Source organism: Gorilla gorilla, chromosome X, assembly GCF_029281585.2.
Source record: "Gorilla gorilla gorilla isolate KB3781 chromosome X, NHGRI_mGorGor1-v2.1_pri, whole genome shotgun sequence".
Taxonomy (NCBI): Eukaryota; Metazoa; Chordata; class Mammalia; order Primates; family Hominidae; genus Gorilla; species Gorilla gorilla.
In genome coordinates, this window is record NC_073247.2 from 9639765 (window position 1) to 9665961 (window position 26197).

Consider the following 26197-nt stretch of genomic DNA (forward strand, 5'->3'; position numbering starts at 1 on the left):
GAGGAAGGAGGAGGAGGAGGAGCAGGGAGGAGGGCGGAGTGTGGGGAGGTGAGACGGGGCCTGAGTGAGGATGGAAAGAGGCAGAGAGGCCGGTGGCCTGTGGCTTGTCGGCCGACCAGATGTCCCTGCGCCAGGACAGCAGCCGCCCTCAAGGTACCCCACAGCTGGGGTGATGGAGGAAACAGGGAGCCGGGACAGAAATGGGGTGCAGGGAGAGAAGCCCCAGCCGTGGCTACGCGGGAGAATTCCACCCGGGAACATGGGATCCCAAGGCAGCCCTTTGAGCCGTCCACTGCGGCCCCCAAATGTTCTGTGCACTGTCTGAGGCCCACACTGGCCCTGTCCTCGCGTCCAGCCCGGGGTGGGAGACAGCGGGGCGCGTGGGGAGCACCTGCGGAGTGGACCGGAAGCAGCCAGGAGGAGGCAGGAACGGGGCCCTGGACAGACCCCTGACCTGGGCTCCTGGTTAGCTCCAGGTTGGCTCAGGGGGAGAGATTGCAGGCGTGGGCTGCGCTGGGAGGACCCACTTCCACCGACGGAGGCGGCACGGGCTGCCCAGGGTTTGGGCCACGCGGGGCGGGAGAGGTCGGAACCTGCAGGGGGAAGAACCCAGTGGGTTTGCTGGCCAAGGCGCTCAGAGCCTGCAGGCTTGGGACTGCCAGTCCCATGCCTTGACCCCAAGGCCCAGATGAAAGCACCTGTTCACCCCATCCTGGGGGCTCTGGGAGACCCACCGCAGCCACGGCCAGTGGCCCGAGTGGGGCCCGTCAGTCACACACCTCAATGTCCCCTGCAAGGGCCCCTCTGACCACAGAGAACCCGTGGGCACACACCTCTGGGACGTCCTTGCTGTCTCTGAGCCCCTGACCGGGGGACCCCGGGGACACCTTGTTGGGACACACCGTGGGGTCCCCTGGTAGGGATCTTCCGGTCCCCAGTCCTGGTCTGTGGGGACCCCGGCCCCTCCCCTGACCCTGGGCAGTGGGGTCCCCGTGGGAGTTCAGGGCGGTGTTTCCAGCCCAGCCGGTTCCGCTCCTGCGGTGGGGACAGATCCGTGGCGGGGGCGGGCTGTCCCTCCTCCTGGTGGCAGGAGTGTCCGCGCCAGCCAATTGCAGCGGCCTGGGTGTGTTTTAGGAAGAGTGTCCCGCAGAGACCCGGCGGGAGCTGCCAGGAGCTCTGGGATTCCAGTGGCTGGAAGGTGAGTGTGTCTACCCCGTTCTCCTGATGGCAAGTCCCCTACGGGGGACGTGGCGGGTGCCGTCTGTGCCTGTTGCGGGCTGGGAATCAGGAACCTGTCATTGAGTCTCCTCCTCCTCCTCCCGGGACCCTTAGCTGGGGGCACGGGCAGGGGGTTCAGGGGGAGGGTCGCCTGGGATCTGTGGCCTGGACGTCGGCAGCCACAGGCGGCCTGCACCCGTTGCAGGCCCTGAATTCTCTGCCGGGTCAGAGCCGCGGAGCCAGTGTGGGAACAGCCCAGGACGGTTATGAAATGAGCCTGGGGACCACGACTTGCTTGGCCGGTTGGACGTCCTCACCCTGCCGCGGGGGCCTGCGTGGGGACGGGTCGGGACAGCTGGGACGGTGGGGATGTTGGGACACTGGCAATGCTGGGATCTGAGCACCCCTGTCCTTCCGTTGATTCACCCAGCAACTGTTCACCCAGTGCGTTGAATGTGCGGGTCACGGCCACTCACGCCTCTGGGACGTGAGTCTCCCGAGGACTCAGCGGGCGGGAAGGTGTAGGTGTCTCACCCGGCCTGGCGGGTCACCGGGCGTCTCGGTCCGTCCGTCATCTGCGCTGTCCCGTCGCGACTGTGAAGGCCAGGGTGGAGAGGACCTCCCCCAGGAAGGGTCAGTGCTCCGTGGGACGGCCTCCAGACCCCACTTCGCTGTGCCGTCCGGACGAGATGGCAGAGGTGGCTGGGAGTGGGGGCCGCCCCTGGGGCTCCTTCCTGCTCCACTTTGTCATGTGTGGGGAAGGGGTCAGGGGACGTGGGGACAGGAGGGGGCGCCCCTTAGTGGTCAGGGGACCTGGGATGTGAGGGGAAGGGTCAGGGGACGTGGGGACAGGAGGGGACACCCCTCAGTGGTCAGGGGACCTGGGATGTGAGGGGAGGGGTCGGGGAATATGGGGACAGGAGGGGGTGCCCCTCAGTGGTCAGGGGACCTGGGATGTGATGGAGGGGTCAGGAGGACATGGGGACAGGTGTGGGGACAGGAGGGGACACCCCTCAGTGGTCAGGGGACCTGGGATGTGATGGAGGGGTCAGGGGGATGTGGGGACAGGTGTGGGGACAGGTGTGGGGACAGGAGGGGACACCCCTCAGTGGTCAGGGGACCTGGGATGTGATGGAGGGGTCAGGGGGACATGGGGACAGGTGTGGGGACAGGAGGGGACACCCCTCAGTGGTCAGGGGACTTGGGATGTGAGGGGAGGGGTCAGGGGAACGTGGGGACAGGTGTGGGGACAGGAGGGGACACCCCTCAGTGGTCAGGGGACTTGGGATGTGAGGGGAGGGGTCAGGGAACGTGTGGACAGGAGGGGGCGCCTCTCAGTGGTCAGGGGACCTGGGATGTGATGGAGGGGCCAGGGGGACGTGGGGACAGGTGTGGGAACACGAGGGGACACCCCTCAGTGGTCAGGGGACCTGGGATGTGATGGAGGGGTCAGGGGGATGTGGGGACAGGTGTGGGGACAGGAGTGGACACCCCTCAGTGGTGAGGGGACCTGGGATGTGAGGGGAGGGGTTGGGGAACATGGGGACAGGAGGGGACACCCCTCAGTGGTCAGGGGACCTGGGATGTGAGGGGAGGGTTCGGGGAATGTGGGGACAGGAGGGGGTGCCCCTCAGTGGTTAGGGGACCTGGGATGTGATGGAGGGGTCAGGGGGACGTGGGGACAGGTGTGGGGACAGGAGGGGACGCCCCTCAGTGGTCAGGGGACCTGGGATGTGAGGGGAGGGGTCAGGGGGAACGTGGGGACAGGTGTGGGGCTAGGAGGGGGCACCCCTCAGTGGTCAGGGGACCTGGGATGTGATGGAGGGCTCAGGAGGACATGGGGACAGGTGTGGGGACAGGAGTGGACACCCCTCAGTGGTCAGAGGACCTGGGATGTGAGGGGAGGGGTCGGGGAACGTGGGGACAGGAGGGGACACCCCTCAGTGGTCATGGGACCTGGGATATGATGAAGGTGACAGGAGGGGAGGGACTGTGATGGGGGAAGGGACTGTGATGGGAGGGAGGGAGTATGACAGTAGCCGGAATGGATGGAATCCGTCATGACACAGAGGATGTGACTGTACAGCTTTGGGTCCAGCCTGTCCTAGGAGACACTGATTTCCTCGAGTCTTCTGAACCGAAAAGTATCTGAGACAGGTCTCAAGACATTTAGAAAGTGTGTTTTGCTGGCCGGGCACGGTGGCTCACGCCTGTCATCCCAGCACTTTGGGAGGCCAAGGTGGGCGGATCACCTGACGTCAGGAGTTCAAGACCAGCCTGACCAACAAGGTGAAACCCTGTCTCTACTAAAAATACAGAAATTACCTGGGTGTGGTGGCAGGCGCCTGTAGTCCCAGCTACTTGGGAGGCTGAGATAGGAGAATTGCTCGAACCCGGGAAGCGGAGGTTGCAGTGAGCCGAGATCGCACCACTGCACTCCAGCCTGGGCGACAGAGCGAGACTCCGTCTCAAAAAAAAAAAAAAAGTGTGTTTTGCTAAGGTTGAGGACGCGCCTGTGACCGAGCCTCAGGAGGTCCTGACAACCTGTGCCCTAGGTGGTTGGAGGACACCTCGGTATTATGCATTTTAAGGAAACGTCAGAGATGAATCCATACGTGTAAGATGAACCTTGGTTCTGTCAAGCGCGTCGGTGCGAAGAGACCCCCGAACAGGCTTTGTGTGAGCGATAAAGCTGTTCATTCAGTTGGGTGCAAGTGTGCTGAGTCCGAAGAGAGAGTCAGCGAAGGGAGATGGGGAAGGGGTGGCTCAATAGGAGTTGGGTAGGTAATGGAAAATTACAGCAAAAGGTGGTTATCTATTGTCAGCAGAGGAGGGATTGCAAGGTGCATGGTGCACAGATCATAAGACTCATTGTCCAGAGGATGGAGGGCACAAAGTCGATTGATCGGCTAAGGTAGGGCAGGGAGAAGTCACGATAGTAAAATGTTGTAATTTTAGTTAACCAGTTAAGGCAGGAACTGGCTGTTTTACTTCTCTGTGGTTTTTCCTTGGCTGCTCCAGACTTCTTGGCTCCTGCAGGCCACCTGGACGTATACGTGCAAGTCACAGGGGTGATAATGGCTGAGCTTCGGCTCAGAGGCCTGACAGGTTCAATCTGTGAAGGTGGGACAGCTCCATTGGTGGTGAGGCGGGCTTCCAGGTCATAAGGTAGATTTTAAAATTTTCTGACTCACAATTGGTTGAAAGAGTTATTATTAGGCCTGGCACGGTGGCTCACGCCTGTCATCCCAGCACTTTGGGAAGCCAAGGCGGGCGGATCACCTGAAGTCAGGAGTTCGAGACCAGCCTGGCCAACATGGTGAGACCCCGTTGCTACCAAAAATACAAAAAATTAGCTGGGAATGGTGGCAAGTGCTTGAAATCCCAGCTGTGCTGGAGGCTGAGGCAGGCGAATAGCTTGAATCCAGGAGGAGGAGGCTGCAGTAAGCTGAGATCATGGCACTGCACACCAGTCTGCACAACAGAGCAAGACCCTGTCTCTGAAAAAAAAAAAAAAAAAAAGAAAAAAAAAAGAGTTATTAGTAGAAAGGAATATCTGCATTAAGATAAGAGGATGTGGAGATGAAGGTTTTTTGTTTTTGAACGGGAGTCTCACTCTGTCACCAAGGCTGCAGTGCAATGGCGCGATCTCGGCTCACTGCAACCTCCGCCTCCCGGGTTCAAGCGATTCTCCTGCCTCAGCCTCCCGAGTAGCTGGGATTACAGGCGCGCGCCAGCACGGCTAAATGATTTTTGTATTTTTACTAGTGATGGGGTTTCGCCATGTTGGCCAGGCTGGTTTCGAACTCCTGACCTCAGGTGATCCGCCCGCCTTGGCCTCCCAAAGTGTTGAAGTGCTGGAATTACAGGCGTGAGCCAGCGGGCCCCGCCCAGACCTGCATTTTAACCTCCCCTCCACCCCGCGGCCCCGGGGCCCTGGGCATCCGGAGGCTCACAGCGGCCCTGCTGGGATGCTCCAGGCGGATCACTGCACAACCGTGCAGGCGGAGGGGAAGCCGTGCAGGGGGAGGGGAAGCCGTGCACGGGGAGGGGAGGCCGTGCAGGCGGAGGGGAGGCCGTGCAGGGGGCAGCGGAGGCCGTGCAGGGGGAAGGGAGGCCGTGCAGGGGTGAGGGAGGCCGTGCAGGCGGAGGGGGGTACGTGCAGGGGGCAGCGGAGGCCGTGCAGGCGGAGTGGGGCCGTGCAGGGGGAGGGGGGCCGTGCAGGCGGAGGGGGGCCGTGCTGGGGGAGGGGGGCCGTGCAGGGGGAGGGGAAGCCGTCCTGGGCCTTTTCCAGCTGGCTGCAGAGAAGGGGCCAGCTCCCTCCTGGGGACCCGGGGCCGCGGTACAGGTGTGGTTGCTTCTCTTGGAGAAAGAGGCTGAGCTGACATCCCCCGGGCTGATAAAGAATGGGCTCCTCCTCCTGGGCCCAGCGGGCTCCCGGGACCCTCCCTCCCTCCCTCCTTCCCAGTCCGGGCAGCAGGGAAGATCTGAGTTCATGTAGCTGGTGTTGGCTTAGGGTCTGGGAGGAAGGGCTTTTGGGAAGATGTAAATAAGAACAAAATCTGCAGCCACCTGGGAAGCCTGGCCTCAGTGTGGAAGAGAAGGCAGCAGGATTACTACAGAACCTTGTGAAGCCAACGCGGGCAGCCGCCAGGAGCTGCAGACCGAGAGGATCTCTTCCTTTCTTGCGGCCCAGGGAGACCAGGCCTTTCATTCTGGGCTCAAGACCAACAATTCGAATTCCGAACTCCTGCGTGTGGGACTCAAGGTGGGTTTGCAGTTTGCAGTCAACTGAAGTTTGTCTCTTCTCCAGGAGGCCGGGGCTTCTTCCCTTCCTCTCTGTCCCATTTCTTTTTTCTTGAGACAGAGTCTCACTTTGTCACCCAGGCTGGAGTGCAATGGTGTGATCGTGGCTCACTACAGCCCCCGCCTCCCGGGTTCAAACGATTCTCGTGACTCAGTGGGATTACAGGCGTGCGCCACCACGGCCGGCTACTTTTTGTACTTTTAGTAGAAATGGGGTTTCACCATGTTGGCCAGGCTGGTCTCGAACCCCTGACCTCAGGTGATCCACCCGCCTCAGCCTCCCAAAGTGATGGGATTACAGGCGTGAGCCACCGTGCCCGGCCCCTCCAGGTCTCATTTCTAAGAGGAGGCCTCAGGTCCACCAGGAAACCGTCCTCAGATGTGAAACTGTCAACAGGCTGATTTCTGGGCTCAAGATCAACAATTCTAATTGATTTGATTAAATCAGTTAGATCTAATGATTTTCATCTAATCAGTTTTAATCTAAATGATTAAAAATCTTACATACATTGCCGGGCGTGGTGGCGGACGCCTGTAATCCCAGCTACTCAGGAGGCTGAGGCAGGAGAATTGCTTGAACCTGGGAGGCGGAGGTTGCAGTGAGCCGAGATTGCATCATTGCACTCCAGCCTGGGTAACAAGAGTGAAACTCTGTCTTTAAAAAAAAAAAAAAAAAAAATCGTACATACAGCTGGGCACCGTGGCTCACGCCTGTCATCCCAGCACTTTGGGAGGCCGAGGCGGGCGGATCACCTGAGGTCAGGAGTTCAAGACTAGCCTGACCAACATAGTGAAACCCCGTCTCTACCAAAAATACAAAAATTAGCCAGGTGTGGTGGCGGGCGCCTGTAATCCCAGCTACTCTGGAGGCTGAGGCAGGAGAATTGCTTGAACCTGGGAGGCGGAGGTTGCACTGAGCCGAGATCGCGCCATTGCACTCCAGCCTGGGCAACGAGAGCGAAACTCTGTGTCAAAAAAAAAAAAGACCAACCAAAAAAGTTATATACACTTCAGAGGCAGAGAAAGAATTTACAAGTTGTCTAAAATGTCCTTATGGAAAGGGTCACTTCCCTTATTTTCAACAGTATATTTTATATATATACTTATATATGTATATATAGTTATGTATATATGTATATATGTTATGTATGTTATATATGTATATATTATATATGTGTATATATTATATATGTGTATATGTTATATATGTATATATGTATATATAATATATGTATATGTTATATATTATATATATGTATATATGTTATGTATATAATATGTATATATGTTATGTATATAATATGTATATATGTACATATTCTGTTATGTGTGTGTGTGTGTATATATATATATATATTTTTTTTTTTTTTTTTTTTTGAGGCAGAGTCTTGCTCTGTCGCCCAGGCTGTAGTGCAGTGGTGATATGGCTCCGATGAGTGGAGGAACACCGGGTTCTTCCTCTCGAGTCGAATTAAATAAGGCGACACGGACACACGTGGAGTGGTTTTAAGGAGCGGAGAGTTTAATAGTAAAGAGGGGAGGTCCGGGCAGTGGCTCACGCCTGTAATCCCAGCACCGCGGAGGTTGCGGTGAGCCGAGATCGCGCCATTTCACTGCAGCCTGGGCAACAAGAGCGAAACTACGTCTCAAAAAAAAAAAAAAAAAAAAAAAAAAAAAAAAAAAAAACCAAGGCGAGAAGGCAGAAAGAAGTGGCTCCCCAGGACTGAGACAGAGGGACGGGGGCTCCAAACCCCAGGTAGGAGACCAGCCCGTGTTATGCGGTGCCTGGAGGAGGCGTGACTCATTTGCATAGCGCTGAGGGGATTGGTCTGACCAGGCCTGTCATTCACGTAGCCCGCGAAAAACCTGACCCGCCCACCCCAGTTCCGTAATATGCAAATGTAGGGCGCCATGATGTTCCACACGCCTGGGGGTAGTGGGGGCGGCCGTGGTGTCAGGCCCGGGTGGGGGCGGCCGTGGTGTCAGGCCCGGGTGGGGGCGGCCCAGGCCCGGGTGGGGGCGGCCGTGGTGTCAGGCCCGGGTGGGGGCGGCCGTGGTGCCAGGCCCGGGTGGGGGCGGCCGTGGTGCCAGGCCCGGGTGGGGGCGGCCGTGGTGTCAGGCCCGGGTGGGGGCGGCCCAGGCCCGGGTGGGGGCGGCCGTGGTGTCAGGCCCGGGTGGGGGCGGCCCAGGCCCGGGTGGGGGCGGCCCAGGCCCGGGTGGGGGCGGCCGTGGTGTCAGGCCCGGGTGGGGGCGGCCGTGGTGCCAGGCCCGGGTGGGGGCGGCCGTGGTGTCAGGCCCGGGTGGGGGCGGCCCAGGCCCGGGTGGGGGCGGCCGTGGTGTCAGGCCCGGGTGGGGGCGGCCGTGGTGTCAGGCCCGGGTTGGGGCGAGGGCAAGAGGGCAACGGTGGGAATCGCCCTGTTGGCTGGACCAGCTAAGGGCTCGCATTTGCATATTAAAGGTTGCCAAGCCGGGTCTAAGAGCCAGGGCTTTCACGCTAGACAAGAAACATTTTTTGGAGCTGCAAAAAATGCTTCCAAGGACTCCTTTTCCTCTCTCTCTCCTTTTTTTTTTTTTTTGGATATGGAGTTTCACTCTTGTTGCCCAGCCTGGAGTGCAGTGGCGGGATCTCGGCTCTCTGCAACCTCCACCTCCCGGGTTCAAGCGATTCCCCTTCCTCAGCCTCCCGAGTAGCTGGGATTACAGGTGCCCACCACCACGCCCAGCTAATTTTTGTATTTTTAGTAGAGATGGGGTTTTGTCAAGTTGGCCAGGCTGGTCTCGAACTCCTGACGTGAAGTCACCGTAAAAAACCTCTTTTCCTCTTCTCCTTCCTCAGGTTGCCCAGGGCTCACCTCTGATGGGCGGGCAGGTGAGCGCTTCCAACAGCTTCTCGAGGCTGCACTGCAGAAATGCCAACGAGGACTGGATGTCGGCACTGTGTCCCCGGCTCTGGGATGTGCCCCTCCACCACCTCTCCATCCCAGGTGAGGGTGGGGTTGGGCGGGGTCCGTTGCCTCTATCCCAGGTGAGGGTAGGGTGGGGCGGGAGCTGTCGTGTCTGCATTCCTCAGTGGGGACGCTGGCTGTAGGAGCAATCCTGGGTGTGGGGAAATCCTAGAAAGCACACTGATGTGGACACACACATACACACAGTGCACACGTGTGTGCATACACATATGTACATAGTCATGGACATGCACAGACATGCACACACAGACATGCACACGTGCACACATACACAGGCATATATGCACACATGCACATGTGCACATAGGTACACACGTACACACCTGCACATATGCACACACATGCACATATGCACACGCACGTGCATACCGTGTTGGTCTGTTCTCACGCTACTAACAAAGACATACCCGAGACTGGGTATTTTATAAAAGAGGTTTAATGGACTCACAGTTCCATCTGGCTGGGGAGGCCTCACAATCACAGCAGAAGGTGAATGCTGAGCGAAGTCACTTGTTACATGGTGGCAGCCAAGAGAGCGCGTGCCGGAGAACTGCCCTTTGTAAAACCATCAGATCTCGTGAGACTTTTTCACGATCACGAGAACAGCATGGGAAAGACCCGCCCCGTGATTCGGTGACCTCCCACCAGGTCCCTCCCATGACACATGGGAATTATGGAAGCTACAATTCAAGATGAGATTTGGGTGGGGACACAGCCAAGCCATATCACATACATAGGTGCACATAGGCACACATGCAGGCACCCACACAGACACATACATACACACATGCACGTGCACACACACACATGCACACATGTACATCCCCACACATATGCACATGGATGCATACATGCACACAGGTGTACACACATGCAGGCACATGTATACATGGACGTAGGCACATACATACTAATGCACACATGTATACATGCACACAGGCTCACACACACATGGATGCACATACACATGCATGCACATGTGCGGGTGTGTACACATATGCACATGCACACGTGTACGCATGTACACACATGCACACATGTATATATATTTGCACCTATGCACACATATAGACACATGCAGATATACACAGGTGTACACATGTACATGCACATAGACACACATGCACACATAAACATTTGCACCTATGCACGCAGAGACACGTCTATGCACATGCATGTGTACACGTGTACACACGTACATGCATGCACACACGTACACATGTACACACATTTGCACCTATTCACATGGACATACATGAATGCACATATACACACGTGTACACAGGCACACATGCACGTGCACACGTGCGTACACACACATGCACACACATATACACAGATGTGCATGCACACAGGAACACAGGTACACACATGTTTAAACACAGGCACACACATGCACGCTCACATATAGGCATACGGACACACACACACATGCACACAGATACGTATTGTCAACCTAAGGAAAGAAACTTAGACAAAATTAATATAAGTAGGGGGTTTCCTTGAGCCACATTTGAGGACTGCAGCCCAGGAAACCCTCCAACTCGCCTTAGGAAGTGGCTGTGGAGAACAACGTCGAGACGGGAGCTTCTAAAGAAAGAGCACATCAGGAGAGGGGGTGATGATGAAAGCTGTTTTTCAGGAATTCATGTGGGTTACTGAAGTGGCATTGAGCACTGGTTGCATTCTTCCTTGCAATGTAGGGAATAAGTTATGGTGCCCCAGTGTGACACCCTGAGGTTACTTTTTTTTTTTTTGAGATGGAGTTTTGCTCTTGTCGCCCAGGCTGGAGTGCAGTGACTCCATCTCAGCTCGTCGCAACCTCTGCCTCCTGGGTTCAAGCGATTCTCCTGCCTCAGCCTCCCGAGTAGCTGGGATTACAGGCACGCGCCACCACGCCTGACTAATTTTTGTATTTTTAGCAGAGATGGGGTTTCACCACGTCGGTCAGGCTGGTCTCGAACTCCCGACCTCAGGCAATCCGCCCGCCTTGGCCTCCCAAAGTGCTGGCATTGCAGACATGAGCTACTGCACCCGACGTCTTAGGTTAATTTGTAGAGATGCGGGGCATCCGTCAGTCTAGAGTTGACCTCGTAAGTAGCTTCCAGGGGTGATACTGTAGCAGGACCAGCCGCAGACAAAACTCCTCAGACACCGGATTAAAGAAAGGAGAGGTTTCTTTGGCCGGGAGCGTCGGCAGACTCACGTCTTAAGAGCCGAGCTCCTTAAAAAATAAATTCTTGGCCTTTTTAAAGGCTTACAACTCTAAGGGGTCCACGTGAAAGGGTCGTGATAAATCAAGCAAGTGTGGGGAACGTGACTGGGGGCTACATGCATCAGCCAACAGAACAGAAAGTTTTGCAATGCTTTTTCATACAGTGTCTGGCATTTACCGATAACAGAAGTGGTTTAGGTTATAGATTGATATTATTATTATTTTAACTCCCAGGACCGGGTGGTGGTGCCAGGGTTGTCTGGCTATTTATCTTACTTCTGTTTCTTTCCAACCTTTTGCTTTCTCCTGTCTTATAAACTAGGCAAGGTGGGGGTACGGGGCAGCAGGAGAAGTACTGGACTCCTTCCTTAATACCTTAGCTCAAGATTGGGGGAGCAGGTGACTGTGGCTTCTTTCCAATGCCTCTCTGGGTCTGGGGATTTAAAGGTGGTTCACGTTCATCAGGGGATTTAAAGGGGGAAGGCCGGGCGTGGTGGCTCACGCCTGTAATCCCAGCACTTTGGGAAGCCAAGGCAGGAGGATCACTTGAGTTTAGGAGTTTGGGAGCAGCCTGGGCAACATAGTGAGGCCCCATCTCTGCAAATATATATATACACACACACATTTATATGTAAGTGTACATATTTATATATAAATATACATATGTATATTTATATTTATATATAAAATAGATAAATAAGTAAATGTATAATATAAAATATGTTATATATTTACATAAATATATGATACATAAGTATGTTTATATATTTATAAACACATAATATGTGAATATATATTTTATATATTTATATAAATACATATTTATGCAAAAATTATGTATTTATGTAAATATATACTATATATGTTTATATATAGATATATACTATATATGTTTATAGTATATATACTATATATGTTTATATATAAATATATGTCATATATATCATATATATTTTAAATATAGATATATTTATATCTATATTTAGGAAATAACAACTACGTGTCATAGGCAGGAAATGCAAACGTCAGCCATCAGTCAAACTCTACAAAGGTCTGTGTTTCTTGTGGTTACCATAACAAGTGACCACACGTCAGGAGGCGGCAAAGAACAGAAATTTACTCTCTCCCAGTTCTAGATACAGAAATCTGAAGTCAAGATATGGGCAGGACCACACGTCCTCCTGAGGCTCTAGGGGAGGGCCCTTCCTGCCTCTCCCAGCTCCTGGGGGCTCCAGGCATCCCTGGGCTTGTGGCCTCATCACTCCAGTCTCTGCCTCCGTCTCCACGAGTCCTCCTCCTCTGGGTCTGTGTCTCCTAAGGACACCTGTCATTGCATTTAGGACCCAGCACAAAGCCAAGATGACTTCATCTTGAGCATTTTGAGAGAATGTGTGAAGACCCTATTTCCAAACAGGATCCCATTCACAGGTTCTGGGCGGGGGGTTAGGACTTGAACAGCTCTTTTGGGGATCACCACTCAAGTCATTGAAATTGTATTCAGTTCCTTCTAGAGGCTCTAGAGTGGGGATCCTTCCTGCCTCTCCCAGCTCCTGGGGGCTCCAGGCATCCCTGGGCTTGTGGCCGCATCACTCCAGTCTCTGCCTCTGTCTCCACGAGGCCTCCTCCTCTGTGTCTGTCTCCTCCTCTTGTGTCTTAGATGGACACCTGTCACTGGATTTGGGGGCCTGCCCTACTCCAGGATGGTCTCATTTCAACCTAACGATATCTGCAGAGACCCTGTTTCAACACGGGTCGTGTTCCCAGGTTCCAGTGGACGTGAGTTTTGGGGGTCAGCGTGCACCCCTCCCGCCATACCTGTGCCTGTGTCGTAGGCGGGCGGCAGCCTGTGCTGTAGGCGGGCTCTGGAGCGACTCACAGCAGGTGACGGGGACGGACTCATGGTGACGTGTCCGCGTGTGTGCTTTGCTCTCAGGGAGCCACGACACGATGACGTACTGCCTGAACAAGAAGTCCCCCATTTCGCACGAGGAGTCCCGGCTGCTGCAGCTGCTGAACAAGGCCTTGCCCTGCATCACGCGCCCTGTGGTGCTGAAGTGGTCCGTCACCCAGGTACGGTCTGTGCCCCGTGCTGCTGACCTGGCCTCTCAGCTGGGTGGGGCCCACGGCCCCGTGGTGCTGAAATGGCCCGTCACCCAGGTAGGGTTTGAGTGGTGCCCTGTGGGCTCAGGAGGCAGGTTCCTATCCCAGCTGCGGAGACAGGATTAAAACAAAACCTGCTGCCCACCCAGAGCCCCCTCCCCAAAGGTGGAAGAGAGGGGAACAGTGTTTTTATTTATTTATTTTTTGAGACAGGGTCTCACTCTTCTTGCCCAGGCTGGAGTGCAGTGGCGTGATCTCGGCTCACTGCAACCTCCGCTGCCTGGGTTCAAGCGATTCTCCTGCCTCCTCCTCCTGAGTAGCTGGGACTACAGGCACCTGTCACCACACCTGGCTAATTTTTTGTATTTTTAGTAGAGATGGGGTTTTACCGTGTTAGTCAGGATGGTCTTGATCTCCTGACCTCATGATCTGCCCGCCCCGGCCTCTGAAAGTGCTGGGATTACAGCCGTGAGCCACCGCGCCCGGCCCAGCATTTTATTAAATGGCGTAAAGCTAATGCCGTGAGCATGGCAGGCCGCCACGGAGAGCTGCAGAGGGAGAGGGTCTCGCCCTGTTGCATCCCAGCAGAGACAACACTTTTGTTTTTCTTTCTTTTTTCTTTTTTTTTTTTGTGAGACGGAGTCTCACTGCCGCCGCCCAGGCTGGAGTGCAGTTGGTGCCATCTCAGCTCACTGCAAGCTCCGCCTCCCGGGTTCACGCCATTCTCCTGCCTCAGCCTCCTGAGTAGCTGGGACTACAGGCTCCCGCCACCACGCCCGGCTAATTTTTGGTATTTTGAGTAGAGTCAGGGTTTCACCGTGTTAGCCAGGATGGTCTCGAACTCCTGACCTCGTGATCCACCCGCCTCGGCCTCCCAAAGTGCTGGGATGACAGGCGTGAGCCACCACACCTGGCCGAGACAACCCCTTTCATGCCTGCACTCAAGACAGACAAGGACTCATTTCTTGTGTCTTTAGGACCTGAGGCGGGTCTGCAGTTTGCAGTCAGGCACCTGCTAGTCCCTGGGAAACAGGGAGACAGGCCCCTTTCTCCCTAATAATCAGATTCATTCATTCCTTTAGACATGGAGTCTCACTCTCTCACCCAGGCTGGAGTGCAGTGGTGCGATCTCAGCTTCCTGCAGCCTGGGCCTCCCAGGATCAAAGGATCCTCCTTCCTCAGCCTCCCGGGCAGCTGGGACTACAGGTGTACACCACCACACCAGGCTGATTTTTAAAATTTTTAGTGGAGGCCGGGCGCGGTGGCTCATACCTGTAATCCCAGCACTTTGGGAGGCCAAGGTGGGTGGATCACAGGGTCAGGAGATCGAGACCGTCCTGGCTAACATGTTGAAACCACGTCTCTACTAAAAATACAAAACAAAATTAGCTGGGTGCAGTGGTGGGTGCCTGTAGTCCCAGCCACTGGGGAGGCTGAGGCAGGAGAATGGCATGAACCCGGGAGGCGGAGCTTGCAGTGAGCCCAGATTGCACCACTGCCCTCCAGCCTGGGTGACAGAGCGAGACTCCGTCTCAAAAAAAAAAAAAAAAAAAAGGCCAGGTGCCCGGAGATGAGGTTTTCCAAATGCAGGTCCCCGTGGCTGCAGCGCTCCCAGCACGTACAAACAGCTGTTGTTACGACATCCACGTCCCAGTGGACAGCAGGACATGCGGGTGGGCCAACCCCGCAGCCCATTCCTGAGCCCTCCACACGCGGCGTTCAGCCAGGCAGACATGACGGCAGCCTCTGTCCACAGGCGCTGGACGTCACGGAGCAGCTGGATGCCGGGGTGCGGTACCTGGACCTGCGGATCGCCCACATGCTGGAGGGCTCGGAGAAGAACCTGCACTTTGTCCATATGGTGTACACAACGGCGCTGGTGGAGGTGCGGCCGGGCTGAGGTGGGACGCGAGGGGGACAGCGGGAGGCGGCCGGGCGCTGGTGCAGGTGCGGCCGGGCTGAGGTGGGAAGCAAGGGAGAGAGTGGGAGGTGACCAAGCTCCCCTGGGGATGAAACAGCCACACGCAGATCTGGACAGGAAACGCCCGGTCTTTAATGGAATGGTGACGTCACCTATACACCAGACAGGAGACACTGACCCCGGCAATCCGTTACGGAGATTTCTTTTTTTTTTTGTTTTCTTTTTTTTGGAGATGGAGTCTTGCTCTGTCACCCAGGCTGGAGTGCAGTGGTGCAATCTCAGCTCACTGCAACCTCCGCCTCCGGGTTCAGGCAATTCTCCTGCCTCAGCCTCCCAAGTAGCTGGGATTACAGACGTCCGACACCACGCCCAGCTAGTTTTTCTATTTTTAGCAGAGACGGGGTTTCACCATGTTGGCCAGGCTGGTCTCAAACTCCTAACCTCAGGTGATCCACCCGCCTCGGCCTCCCAAATTGCTGGGATGACAGGCGTGAGCCGCCGCACCCGGCCTTCCCTGTGTTGTTGGAGTCGTGCAGGACTCAGCCCCGCACCCCCCTCCCCAGGACACGCTCACGGAAATCTCGGAGTGGCTGGAGCGGCACCCGCGCGAGGTGGTCATCCTGGCCTGCAGAAACTTCGAGGGGCTGAGCGAGGACCTGCACGAGTACCTGGTCGCCTGTATCAAGAACATCTTCGGAGACATGCTGTGTCCTCGTGGGGTGAGGAGGGGAAGGATATCCCCACGTCTCTCCCGGGGCAGGGGCATCGTCAGCCTCAGACTCCGTTTGCTGTGCCCTGGGTGTGGGTGCTGCCATGATTGCTGTAGCAGGTGAAGCCGTCGAACGGGGGCTGCCTGCTCTCCCGCAATGTGGGGGGCCCTAACTGACCCGGTGGGGTGGCTCCTGGTGAGATCTGCTTCCCGTGACGGGTTTAGAAATGTGTGCAGCGTCAGCCGGGGGTGGTGGCTCACGCCTGTCATCCCGGCACTTTGGGAGGCCGAGGCGGGCGGATCACGAGGTCAAGAGATTGAGACTATCCTGGCCAACATGGTGAAACCCGGTCTCTACTAAAAATACAAAAATTATCTGGGTGTGGCGGTGGGTGTGCCGGACGCGGTGGGTCACGCCTGTCATCCCAGGACTTTGGGAGGCCGAGGCGGGCGGATCACGAGGTCAAGAGATTGAGACTATCCTGGCCAACATGGTGAAACCCGGTCTCTACTAAAAATACAAAAATTATCTGGGTGTGGCGGTGGGTGTGCCGGACGCGGTGGGTCACGCCTGTCATCCCAGGACTTTGGGAGGCCGAGGCGGGCGGATCACGAGGTCAGGAGATCCAGACCATCCTGGCTAACACATTGAAACCCCATCTCTACTAAAACAAAATACAAAAAATTAGCCGGGCGTGGTGGCGGGCGCCTGTGGTCCCAGCTATTCGGGAGGCTGAGGCAGGAGAATGGTGTGAACCCAGGAGGCGGAGCTTGCAGTGAGCCGAGATCGTGCCACTGCACTCCAGCCTGGGCGACAGAGCGAGATCCATCTCAAAAAATAAAAAATAAAAATAAATAAATATATAAAAATAGAGACAGGGTCACCCTATGCAGCCCAGGCTCGAATTCCTGGCCTCAAGTGATCCTCCCAACGTGTCCTCCCAAAGTACTGGGATTACAGGCATGAGCCCCTGCACCTGGCCATACTTTATTTATTTATTTATTTGAGAGGGAGTCTCGCTCTGTCTCCCAGGCTGGAGTGCAATAGCGAAACCTCAGCTCACCGCAACCTCTGCCTCCCAGGTTCAAACGATTCTCCTGCCTCAGCCTCCCGAGTAGCTGGGATGACAGGCGTGCACCACCACACCCGGCCAATTTTTGTATTTTTAGTAGAGATGGGGTTTCACCATGTTGCCCGGGCTGGTCTCAAACTCCTGACCTCAGGTGATCCACCCGCCTCGGACTCCCAAAGTGCTGGGATTACAGGCGTCAGCCACTGCGCCCGGCCAGAATTTCATTTTTGGTTTATACTCGTGTTGGGCCGGTGTCCCGACTTCCCGGCCCTCCTCTCTCCCAGGTGCCCCCCGTGTCCCTGGCTCTCCTCTCTCCCCTGCACCCCTTAACTCTGGTCCTTTGCAGGAGGTGCCGACACTGCGGCAGCTGTGGTCCCGGGGCCAACAGGTCATCGTCTCCTATGAAGACGAGAGCTCCTTGGGCCGGCACCACGAGCTGTGGCCAGGAGTCCCCTACTGGTGGGGAAACAGGGTGAAGACCGAGGCCCTCATCCGATACCTGGAGACCATGAAGAGCTGCGGCCGTCCAGGTACCAGGTCACCCCTCATGGGGGTAGATTCCACACAGCCTCCCGTGACGCCCTGCGGCAGGCCGGGTCCACATGGACTTGCCTTCACTTTTACGTGAAAACAATTTAAAAGGAATCCATGAGCCGGGTGTGGTAATCCCTGTACCTGTAATCCCAGCACTTCTGGAGGCCGAGGCGGGCGGATCACGAGGTCAGGAGATCGAGACCATCCTGGCTAACATGGAGAAACCCCGTCTGTACTAAAAATACAAAAAATTAGCTGGGCGTGGTGGCGGGCGCCTGTAATCCCAGCTACTCGGGAGGCTGAGGTAGGAGAATGGCGTGAACTCGGGAGGCGGAGCTTGCAGTGAGCCGAGATCACGCCACTGAACTCCAGCCTGGGCGACAGAGTGAGACTCCATCTCAAAAAAAAAAAAAAAATAGGCACCTGTAATCCCATCTACTCGGGAGGCTGAGGCAGGAGAAATGCTTGAATCCAGGAGGCAGAGGTTGCTGTGATCCATGATTGCACCACTGCACTCCAGCCTGGGCGACAGGAGCAAGACTCCATCTCAAAACAAAACAAAAAAGAGAAAAATTAGCCAGGCATGGTGATGTGCGCCTATAATCCCAGCTACTCAGGAGGCTGAGGCAGGGGAATCGCTTGAACCAGGAAGGTGGAAGTTGCAGTGGGCCGAGATCGAGCCAGTGTACTCCAGCCTGGGCAACAGAGCGAGACTCTGTCTCAAAACAAAACAAGACAAAATCAAACTTCTGGGGTCAAGCGATCTGCTTGAACCACCATTCCCAGCCGAGTTGTGCAATTTAAAATCGTGAATTTCGGTGCAGTGGCTCACGCCTGTAATCCCACCACTTTGGGAGGCCGAGGCAGGTGGATTACTTGAGATCAGGAGTTTGCGACCAGTCTGGTGAAACCCCATCTCTAGTAAAAATACAAAAAAATTTAGCTGGGCGTGGTTGTGTGCACGCCTGTAATCCCAGCTCCTCGGGAGGCTGAGGCAGGAGAATTGCTTGAACCCGGGGGGCGGAGGCTGCAGTGAGCCGAGATCACACCACTGCACTCCAGCCTGGGCGACAGAGCGAGACTCCATCTCGGAAAAAAAAAAAAAAGGTAACTTTTTTGTATGTGTATTTCACCACAATTTTTTGTAAAAAAGCCACCGAGGGGGTGTGAGGTGCAGACAGCGTCGGCAGCCACAGCCCCGTGTCCTCCAGAGGCAGGAGCCTGAGGGAGGGAGGGAGGAAGGTCCTCCCCGCGGGGACGGTGGCAGGTGGGGCCGTCTCGGTCCTGCAGCCTGGGGCTGGGTTCTCTCAAGCTGATCTTCACGGCCGCGAGGGCTGCTTCCCACGGGGGCAGCATAAAACCCAGTCACGGGCCGGGCAAAGGAGCAGGTTTTTTCAGCTTGGTCTCTTGCCCTCACACAGGAAGGAGGTTACAGAGTTCAGAAATGTCTTTTTTTTTTGAGATGGAGTCTCACTCTTGTTGCCCAGGTCGGAGTGCAGTGGCGCGATCTCGGCTCACTGCAACCTCCGTCTCCCGGGTTCAAGTCATTCTCCTGCCTCAGCCTCCTGAGTAGCTGGGATTACAGGCGCCCACCACCACGCCCGGCTAATTTTTTTTTGTATTTTTAGTAGAGACAGGGTTTCACCATGTTGGTCAGGCTGGTCTCGAACTCCCGACCTCGTGATCTGCCCGTCTCAGTCTCCCAAAGTGCTGGGATGACAGGCGTGAGCCACGGTGCCAGGCGGAAAATTTTTTTGTTTGTGTGTTTGTTTTTTGAGACAGAGTTTTGCTCTTGCTGCCCAGGCTAGAGTGCAATGGCACAATCTTGGCTCACTGCAGCCTTCGCCTCCTGGGTTCGAGCAATTCTCCCACCTCAGCCTCCCACCACGCCCAGCTAATTTTTTTTATTTTTAGTAGAGATGGGGTTTCTCCATGTTGGTCAGGCTGGTCTCGAACTCCCGACCTCAGGTGATCTGCCCGCCTTGGCCTCCCAAAGTGGTGGGATTACAGGCATGAGCCACTGCACCCGGCCTTTTTTTGTTTGTTTTGTTTTGTTTTTGAGACAGAGTCTTGCTCTGTCACCCAGGCTGGAGTGCAATGGCGTGATCTCGGCTCACTGCAACCTCCACCTCCTGGGTTCAAGCGATTCTCCTGCCTCAGCCTCCCGAGTAGCTGGGATTACAGGCATGCACCACCATGCTGAGCTAATTTTTGGATGTGTTTTTACTAGAGAAAGGGTTTCAGCGTGTGGGTCAGGCTGGTCTTGAACTCCTGACCTCAGATGATCCACCGGCCTCAACCTCTCAACGTGCTGGGATGACAGGCATGAGCCACCGTGCCCAGCCTAGAAATACGTGTTAAAAATCACTGAGAGAACTTGGCCATAAACGTCTGTTGACTTTGCCGTCTCTGGCCGTGGAGTCAGTCCAGCTGGTCAACACGGGCACTGGAACCTACCTCTGGGGGAGCTTCTTCAAATACGGCTTGCAGGAGATTCCGGCTCAGCAGATGTAGGTGGAGCCCCCAAATTTGCATTTCTAACTATTGCAGGGACCCCACTTTGAGAATCACTGGTCAACGTCAACCCTCTCTATAAGCCTCATAAGAGATGGCACAGACTTAGTGCCCAAGACAACAGCATTCTTCCTGTCTATCACATGGGGGATAAGAATGTGGACATGTTTGGGGCCGTTATTCTGTCTCCCACATGGGGATTAGGATATGGACATCTTTGGGGCCTTTATTCCGTGTACCCCGTGGGGATTCGGATATGGACATCTTTCGGGCCATTATTCCGTGTACCACGTGGGGATTAGGATGTGGACATCTTTGGGGCCATTATTCTGTCTCCCACACGGGGATTAGGATGTGGACATCTTTGGGGCCATTATTCTGTCTCCCACATGGGGATTAGGACGTGGACATCTTTGGGGCCATTATTCTGTCTCCCACATGGGGATTCAGATATGGACATCTTTGGGGCCATTATTCCGTGTACCCCGTGGGGATTAGGATGTGGACATCTTTGGGGCCATTATTCCGTGTACCCCGTGGGGATTAGGATGTGGACATCTTTGGGGCCATTATTCCGTGTACCCCGTGGGGATTAGGATGTGGACATCTTTGGGGCCATTATTCCGTGTACCCCGTGGGGATTAGGATGTGGACATCTTTGGGGCCATTATTCCGTGTACCACGTGGGGATTAGGATGTGGACATCTTTGGGGCCATTATTCTGTCTCCCACATGGGGATTAGGATGTGGACATCTTTGGGGCCATTATTCTGTCTCCCACATGGGGATTCAGATATGGACATCTTTGGGGCCATTATTCCGTGTACCCCGTGGGGATTAGGATGTGGACATCTTTGGGGCCATTATTCCGTGTACCACGTGGGGATTAGGATGTGGACATCTTTGGGGCCATTATTCTGTCTCCCACATGGGGATTAGGATGTGGACATCTTTGGGGCCATTATTCTGTCTCCCACACGGGGATTAGGATGTGGACATCTTTGGGGCCATTATTCTGTCTCCCACATGGGGATTAGGACGTGGACATCTTTGGGGCCATTATTCTGTCTCCCACATGGGGATTCGGATATGGACATCTTTGGGGCCATTATTCCGTGTACCCCGTGGGGATTAGGACGTGGACATCTTTGGGGCCATTATTCCGTGTACCCCGTGGGGATTAGGACGTGGACATCTTTGGGGCCATTATTCCGTGTACCCCGTGGGGATTAGGACGTGGACATCTTTGGGGCCATTATTCCGTGTACCCCGTGGGGATTAGGACGTGGACATCTTTGGGGCCATTATTCCGTGTACCCCGTGGGGATTAGGACGTGGACATCTTTGGGGCCATTATTCCGTGTACCCCGTGGGGATTAGGACGTGGACATCTTTGGGGCCATTATTCCGTGTACCCCGTGGGGATTAGGATGTGGACATCTTTGGGGCCATTATTCCGTGTACCCCGTGGGGATTAGGATGTGGACATCTTTGGGGCCATTATTCTGTCTCCCACATGGGGATTAGGATGTGGACATCTTTGGGGCCATTATTCCGTGTACCCCGTGGGGATTAGGATGTGGACATCTTTGGGGCCATTATTCTGTCTCCCACATGGGGATTAGGATGTGGACATCTTTGGGGCCATTATTCTGTCTCCCACACGGTGTTACGACGTGAGCATCTTTGGGGTTGTCTGCAGCCCACCACGCTTTATAAGCAAAGTTCACCCAATTTCCTTGTTGGACATGGCGCTTTCAACTCTTGATTCCCGAGATGCGAACCTCTATAATGTGACTAGGAGGGAGAAACAGGCGGGTGCGGCCCGTGACCGTGCAACCTCTCCCCACCCTCACCGTTGCAGGAGGGTTGTTCGTGGCCGGCATCAACCTCACGGAGAACCTGCAGTACGTTCTGGCGCACCCGTCCGAGTCCCTGGAGAAGATGACGCTGCGCAACCTTCCGCGGCTGAGCGCGTGGGTCCGAGAGCAGTGCCCGGGGCCGGGTTCACGCTGCACCAACATCATCGCGGGGGACTTCGTCGGCGCAGACGGCTTCGTCAGTGACGTCATCGCGCTCAATCGGAAGCTGCTGTGGTGCTGACGGGACCCTTCTGAAGTCCGGGACGCGGCGGCTGCAGTTTCACCCCCGACTTTCCAAGTATTGTGACTTTGTCTGGGCCAAATATTGGTGATCATAGGACCGATGATAATACGTTTTCTTTTTCTTTAAAATAGAGATGGGGTGGCTGGGCGTGGTGACTTCGCCTGTCTTCCCAGCACTTTGGGAGGCCGAGGTGGGTGGATCATGAGGTCGGGAGTTCGAGACCAGCCTGGCCAACATGGTGAAACCCCGTCTCTACTAAAAATACAAAACTTAGCTGGGTGTGTGGCAGGCGCCTGTAGTCCCAGTTACTCGGGAGGCTCAGGCAGGAGAACTGCTTGAAGCCGGGAGGTGGAGGTTGCGTGGAGCTGACATCGTGCCACTGCACTCCAGTCTGAATGATAGACCGAGACTCCACCTCAAAAAAAAAAAAAAAAAAAAAAAAAAAGCCGGGCGCAGTGACTCACGCCTGTCATGCCAGCACTTTGGGAGGCCAAGGTGGGTGGATCATGAGGTCAGGAGTTCGAGACCAGCCTGACCAACGTGGTGAAACCCCGTCTCTACTAAAAACACAAAAATTACCTGGGTGCGTGACGGGTGCCTGTACTCCCAGCTACTCAGGAGGCTGAGGCAGGAGAATCGCTTGAACCCAGGAGGTGGAGGTTGCATTGAGCTGAGATCACACCACTGCACTCCAGCCTGGGCGACAGAGCGAGACTCCATCTCAAAAAAAAAAAAAAAACAAAGATGGGGTCTTTCTATGTTGGCCAGGTTGGTCTTGAACTCTTGGCCTCAAGTGATCCTCCCATCTCAGCGTCCCAGAGTGCTGGGATGACAGTCAAGAACCACCATGGCAGCCCATAATATGTTTTCTTATTTCTGTATTCTCCTTGCTGTGGCGTCTGGAGCCCTTAGAGACCCAGGGAGACACTATTAGAGACCCACAGCTCACTAATTACTAAACCCAGTAACAGCCCACTTAGGAGCTGGCCTCCCCTGTCAGCCAACCCCTCGGCTAGTTCTCACACCAAGCCTATATATATGTGTGTGTGTGTATATGTGTGTGTGTTGATGTGTCTGTGTGTATGTTTGTGTGTGTATATATGTGTATATATCTGTGTGTATATATGTATGTATATATGTTTATACATGTGTATATGTGTATATATGTATGTATACATGTATGTGTGTATGCATGTATGTATGTATACATGTATATGTGTGTATGTGTGTATATACATGTATATGTGTGTATGCATGTATGCGTGTATATACACACATGTATACATATATACGTGTGTGTGTGTATATATATATGTGTATATATATATATTTTTTGAGAAGGAGTCTCACTCTGTCACCCAGGCTGGAGTGCAACGGTGAGATCTCGGCTCACCGCAACCTCCGCCTCCCAGGTTCAAGCAATTCTCCTGCCTCCGCCTCCCGAGTAGCTGGGATGACAGGCATGTGCCACCACGCCCGGCTAATTTCGTATTTTTAGTAGAGATGGGGTTTCTCCGCGTTGGTCAGGCCGGTCTCAAACTTCCGACTTCAGGTGATCCGCCCGCCTCGACCTCCCAAAGTGCTGGGATTACAGGCATGAGCCACTGTGCCCAGCCGCCGATATTTCTTTAAATTATGTTTAGGGACAGGGTCTTACTCTGTCACCCAGGCTGGAGGGCAGTGGTACAGTCATAGCTCACTGCAGCCTCAACCTCCTGGGCTCAAGCGATCCTCTCAGCTCAGCCTCCCGTGTAGCTGGGACTCCAGGGACACACCCCCACTGCTGGCTAATTTTTGTATTTTTGGTAGAGTCAGGGTTTCACCACGTTGCACAGTCTGGTCTCAAATTCCTGGGCTCCAGTGATCCTCCCACCTTAGCTTCCAGAGTAGCCAGGATCACAGGCAGGCACCACCATGCCCAGGTAATTTTATTTTTTTGTAGAGATGTGGTCTGGCTATGTTGTCCAGGGTGGTCTCAAACTCCTGGGCTCAACTGATCCTCCCACCTCAACCTCTGCCATAGCCAGGACCTCAGGTGTCAGCCACCACACCCACAGCTAATTGTTTTTTTTTTTTTGTAGAGATGGGGTCTGGCTCTGTTGCTCAGGCTGGTGTGTAGTAGGGGCACAGTCATAGCTCACTGTAACCTTCAACGCCTGGGCTGAAGCAATCCTCCTGCCTCAGCTTCCCAAGTAACCGGGAGTATAGGTGTACACCACCATGCCCAGCTAATTATTATTAGTAGTAGTAGCAGTATTATGTTTGAGATGGAGTCTTGCTCTGTCGCCCAGGCTGGAGTGCAGTGGCACAGTCTCAGCTCACTGCAACCTCTGCCTCCCAGGTTCAAGCAATTCTTGTGCCTCAGCCTCCCGAGTAGCTGGGATTACAGGCGCCTGCCACCACGCCTGGCTAATTTTTGTATTTTTAGCAGAGATGGGGTTTCACCATTTTGCCCAGGCTGGTCTTGAACTCCCGACCTCAGGTGATCCATCTGCATTGGCCTCCCAAAGTGCTGGGATCACAGGCGTGAGCCACCGCACCTGGCCTCAAGCCAGTATTTCCCTGGCCGTAAATCATTCCTGGCTGGGTCCCAGCCCGGTAGAGCCAGCCCCCCAGCCCAGAGTCCTGCTGAAGTGTTCAAAAGTTGTCAATCCTCAGCCGTTCCCTAGTCCTGTTGCCCCGTTCTGGGGAAGCCCCTTGAAGGCTGTGGCCTGGGCTGTTCCCTCGTTCATTCCCGCCTCCCGAGCCAAACACAGGTATTGCTTGTGCCCTGCGTGGTGTGGCAACCTCTTCTCTCAGGAAGGGTCAGGAGTAATTTCTTCTTTCAGTGGCCTCTCTGTGCTAGTCCCGGTCACCTCCGTGAATTAAAGTCCTACAGGTACAAGGGAGACCCCACCCCACGGAAGGCGCCCCCAGTCCATGTGGGAGACTCGCACACAGGTTTTCTGCACAGGTTTCTTTCTGCCTCTGAAGCGTGAATGGTCCTAGTTTCAGACGCAGATCCTGCAAATACTTTTTTTTTTTTTTTTTTTGAGATGGATTTTCCCTCTTGTTGTTCAGGCTGGAGTGCAATGGCACGATCTCAGCTCACTGCAACCTCTGCCTCCCGGGCTCAAGTGATTCTCCTGCCTCAGCCTCCCGAGGAGCTGAGATTACAGGCGCGTGCCACCGTGCCTGGTTAATTTTGTATTTGTATTTTTATTTATGTTTTGAGACGGAGTTTCGCTCTCGTTGCCGAGGCTGGAGTGTAGTGGTATGATCCTGGCTCACTGCAACCTCCACCTCCCGGGTTCCAGCAAATTCTCCTGCCTCAGCCTCCCAAGTAGCTGGGATTGCAGGTGCCTGCCACCACGCCCGGATAATTTTTGTGTGTTTAGCAGAGACGGGGTTTCACCATGTTGGCCAGGCTGGTCTCGATCTCCTGACCTCAGGTGATCCTCCCGCCTCAGCCTCCCGAAGTTCTGGCATGACAGGCGTGAGCCACCGCGCCCGGCCTATACCTGATTTTCTACATGTCGCTTGTTGGAGCTGCTGGTTCAAGTTCCCAGCCAGCCAATGGATGCCAGCACCATTTTTACTCCCCTTTCCCAAGCAAATCGTGCATTTCTTTGTCTAACGAGAGACATCAGTTTCTCAGGATGATCCTCAAGAACGTTATGGAGTCCATGTTGCAACAGGTTCTCTTTGGGACCTAATGACTCATTTTCCAAAAATCCGCTTCTACTTTTGGTACCCGGTTGCTACGGTGAAATGAAGGTGCCCCGCACCCAGAAAGACGCATTGCTGGGCCACAACCGGCGGCTACCTCAGCCCCACGGCTCTGCAGGATCAGGGCTCGGGCAGGCCCCGCGGAGATGAAGAATTTGCAGGGAGCCTCCCTGACTTCCGTCGGCTGTGAATCCTTGTCTGTCAGGAGCGTATCCACAAAATCACCGAATTCATACAGATCGTTTCAATAAATGAACATCATTAAAGTCAAATATGAGTATGAATTTTATTATCACCAATGCAGCCAAGACACCTCTGGCAGCTTTC

The 26197-nt window shown here is 54.7% G+C and overlaps 1 protein-coding gene across 6 annotated transcripts; it reads left to right on the forward strand.

Moving 5' to 3' along the window:
- Nucleotides 1–1159: 1159 nt before the first annotated feature.
- LOC129530145 (PI-PLC X domain-containing protein 1) lies at nt 1160–26142 on the forward strand. 6 transcript variants are annotated; one of them, XM_055376898.2, is made up of 8 exons: nt 1160–1198; nt 5787–5986; nt 8861–9008; nt 13139–13275; nt 15062–15190; nt 15790–15945; nt 17355–17538; nt 21921–26142. In XM_055376898.2, the coding sequence occupies exons 3-8, from the start codon at nt 8882–8884 to the stop codon at nt 22157–22159; spliced, it is 972 nt and encodes a 323-aa protein (XP_055232873.1). In that variant the 5' UTR covers nt 1160–1198; nt 5787–5986; nt 8861–8881; the 3' UTR covers nt 22160–26142. The 6 variants fall into 6 exon arrangements, 5 of the variants coding, with proteins under 5 accessions (XP_055232873.1, XP_055232877.1, XP_055232875.1 ...); XM_055376902.1 differs by lacking the exon at nt 1160–1198 and adding an exon at nt 5327–5345; XR_010132550.1 differs by lacking the exon at nt 1160–1198 and having other exon boundaries at nt 5672–5986; nt 21921–24084; nt 25919–26142.
- The last annotated feature ends 55 nt before the right edge of the window (nt 26143–26197 follow it).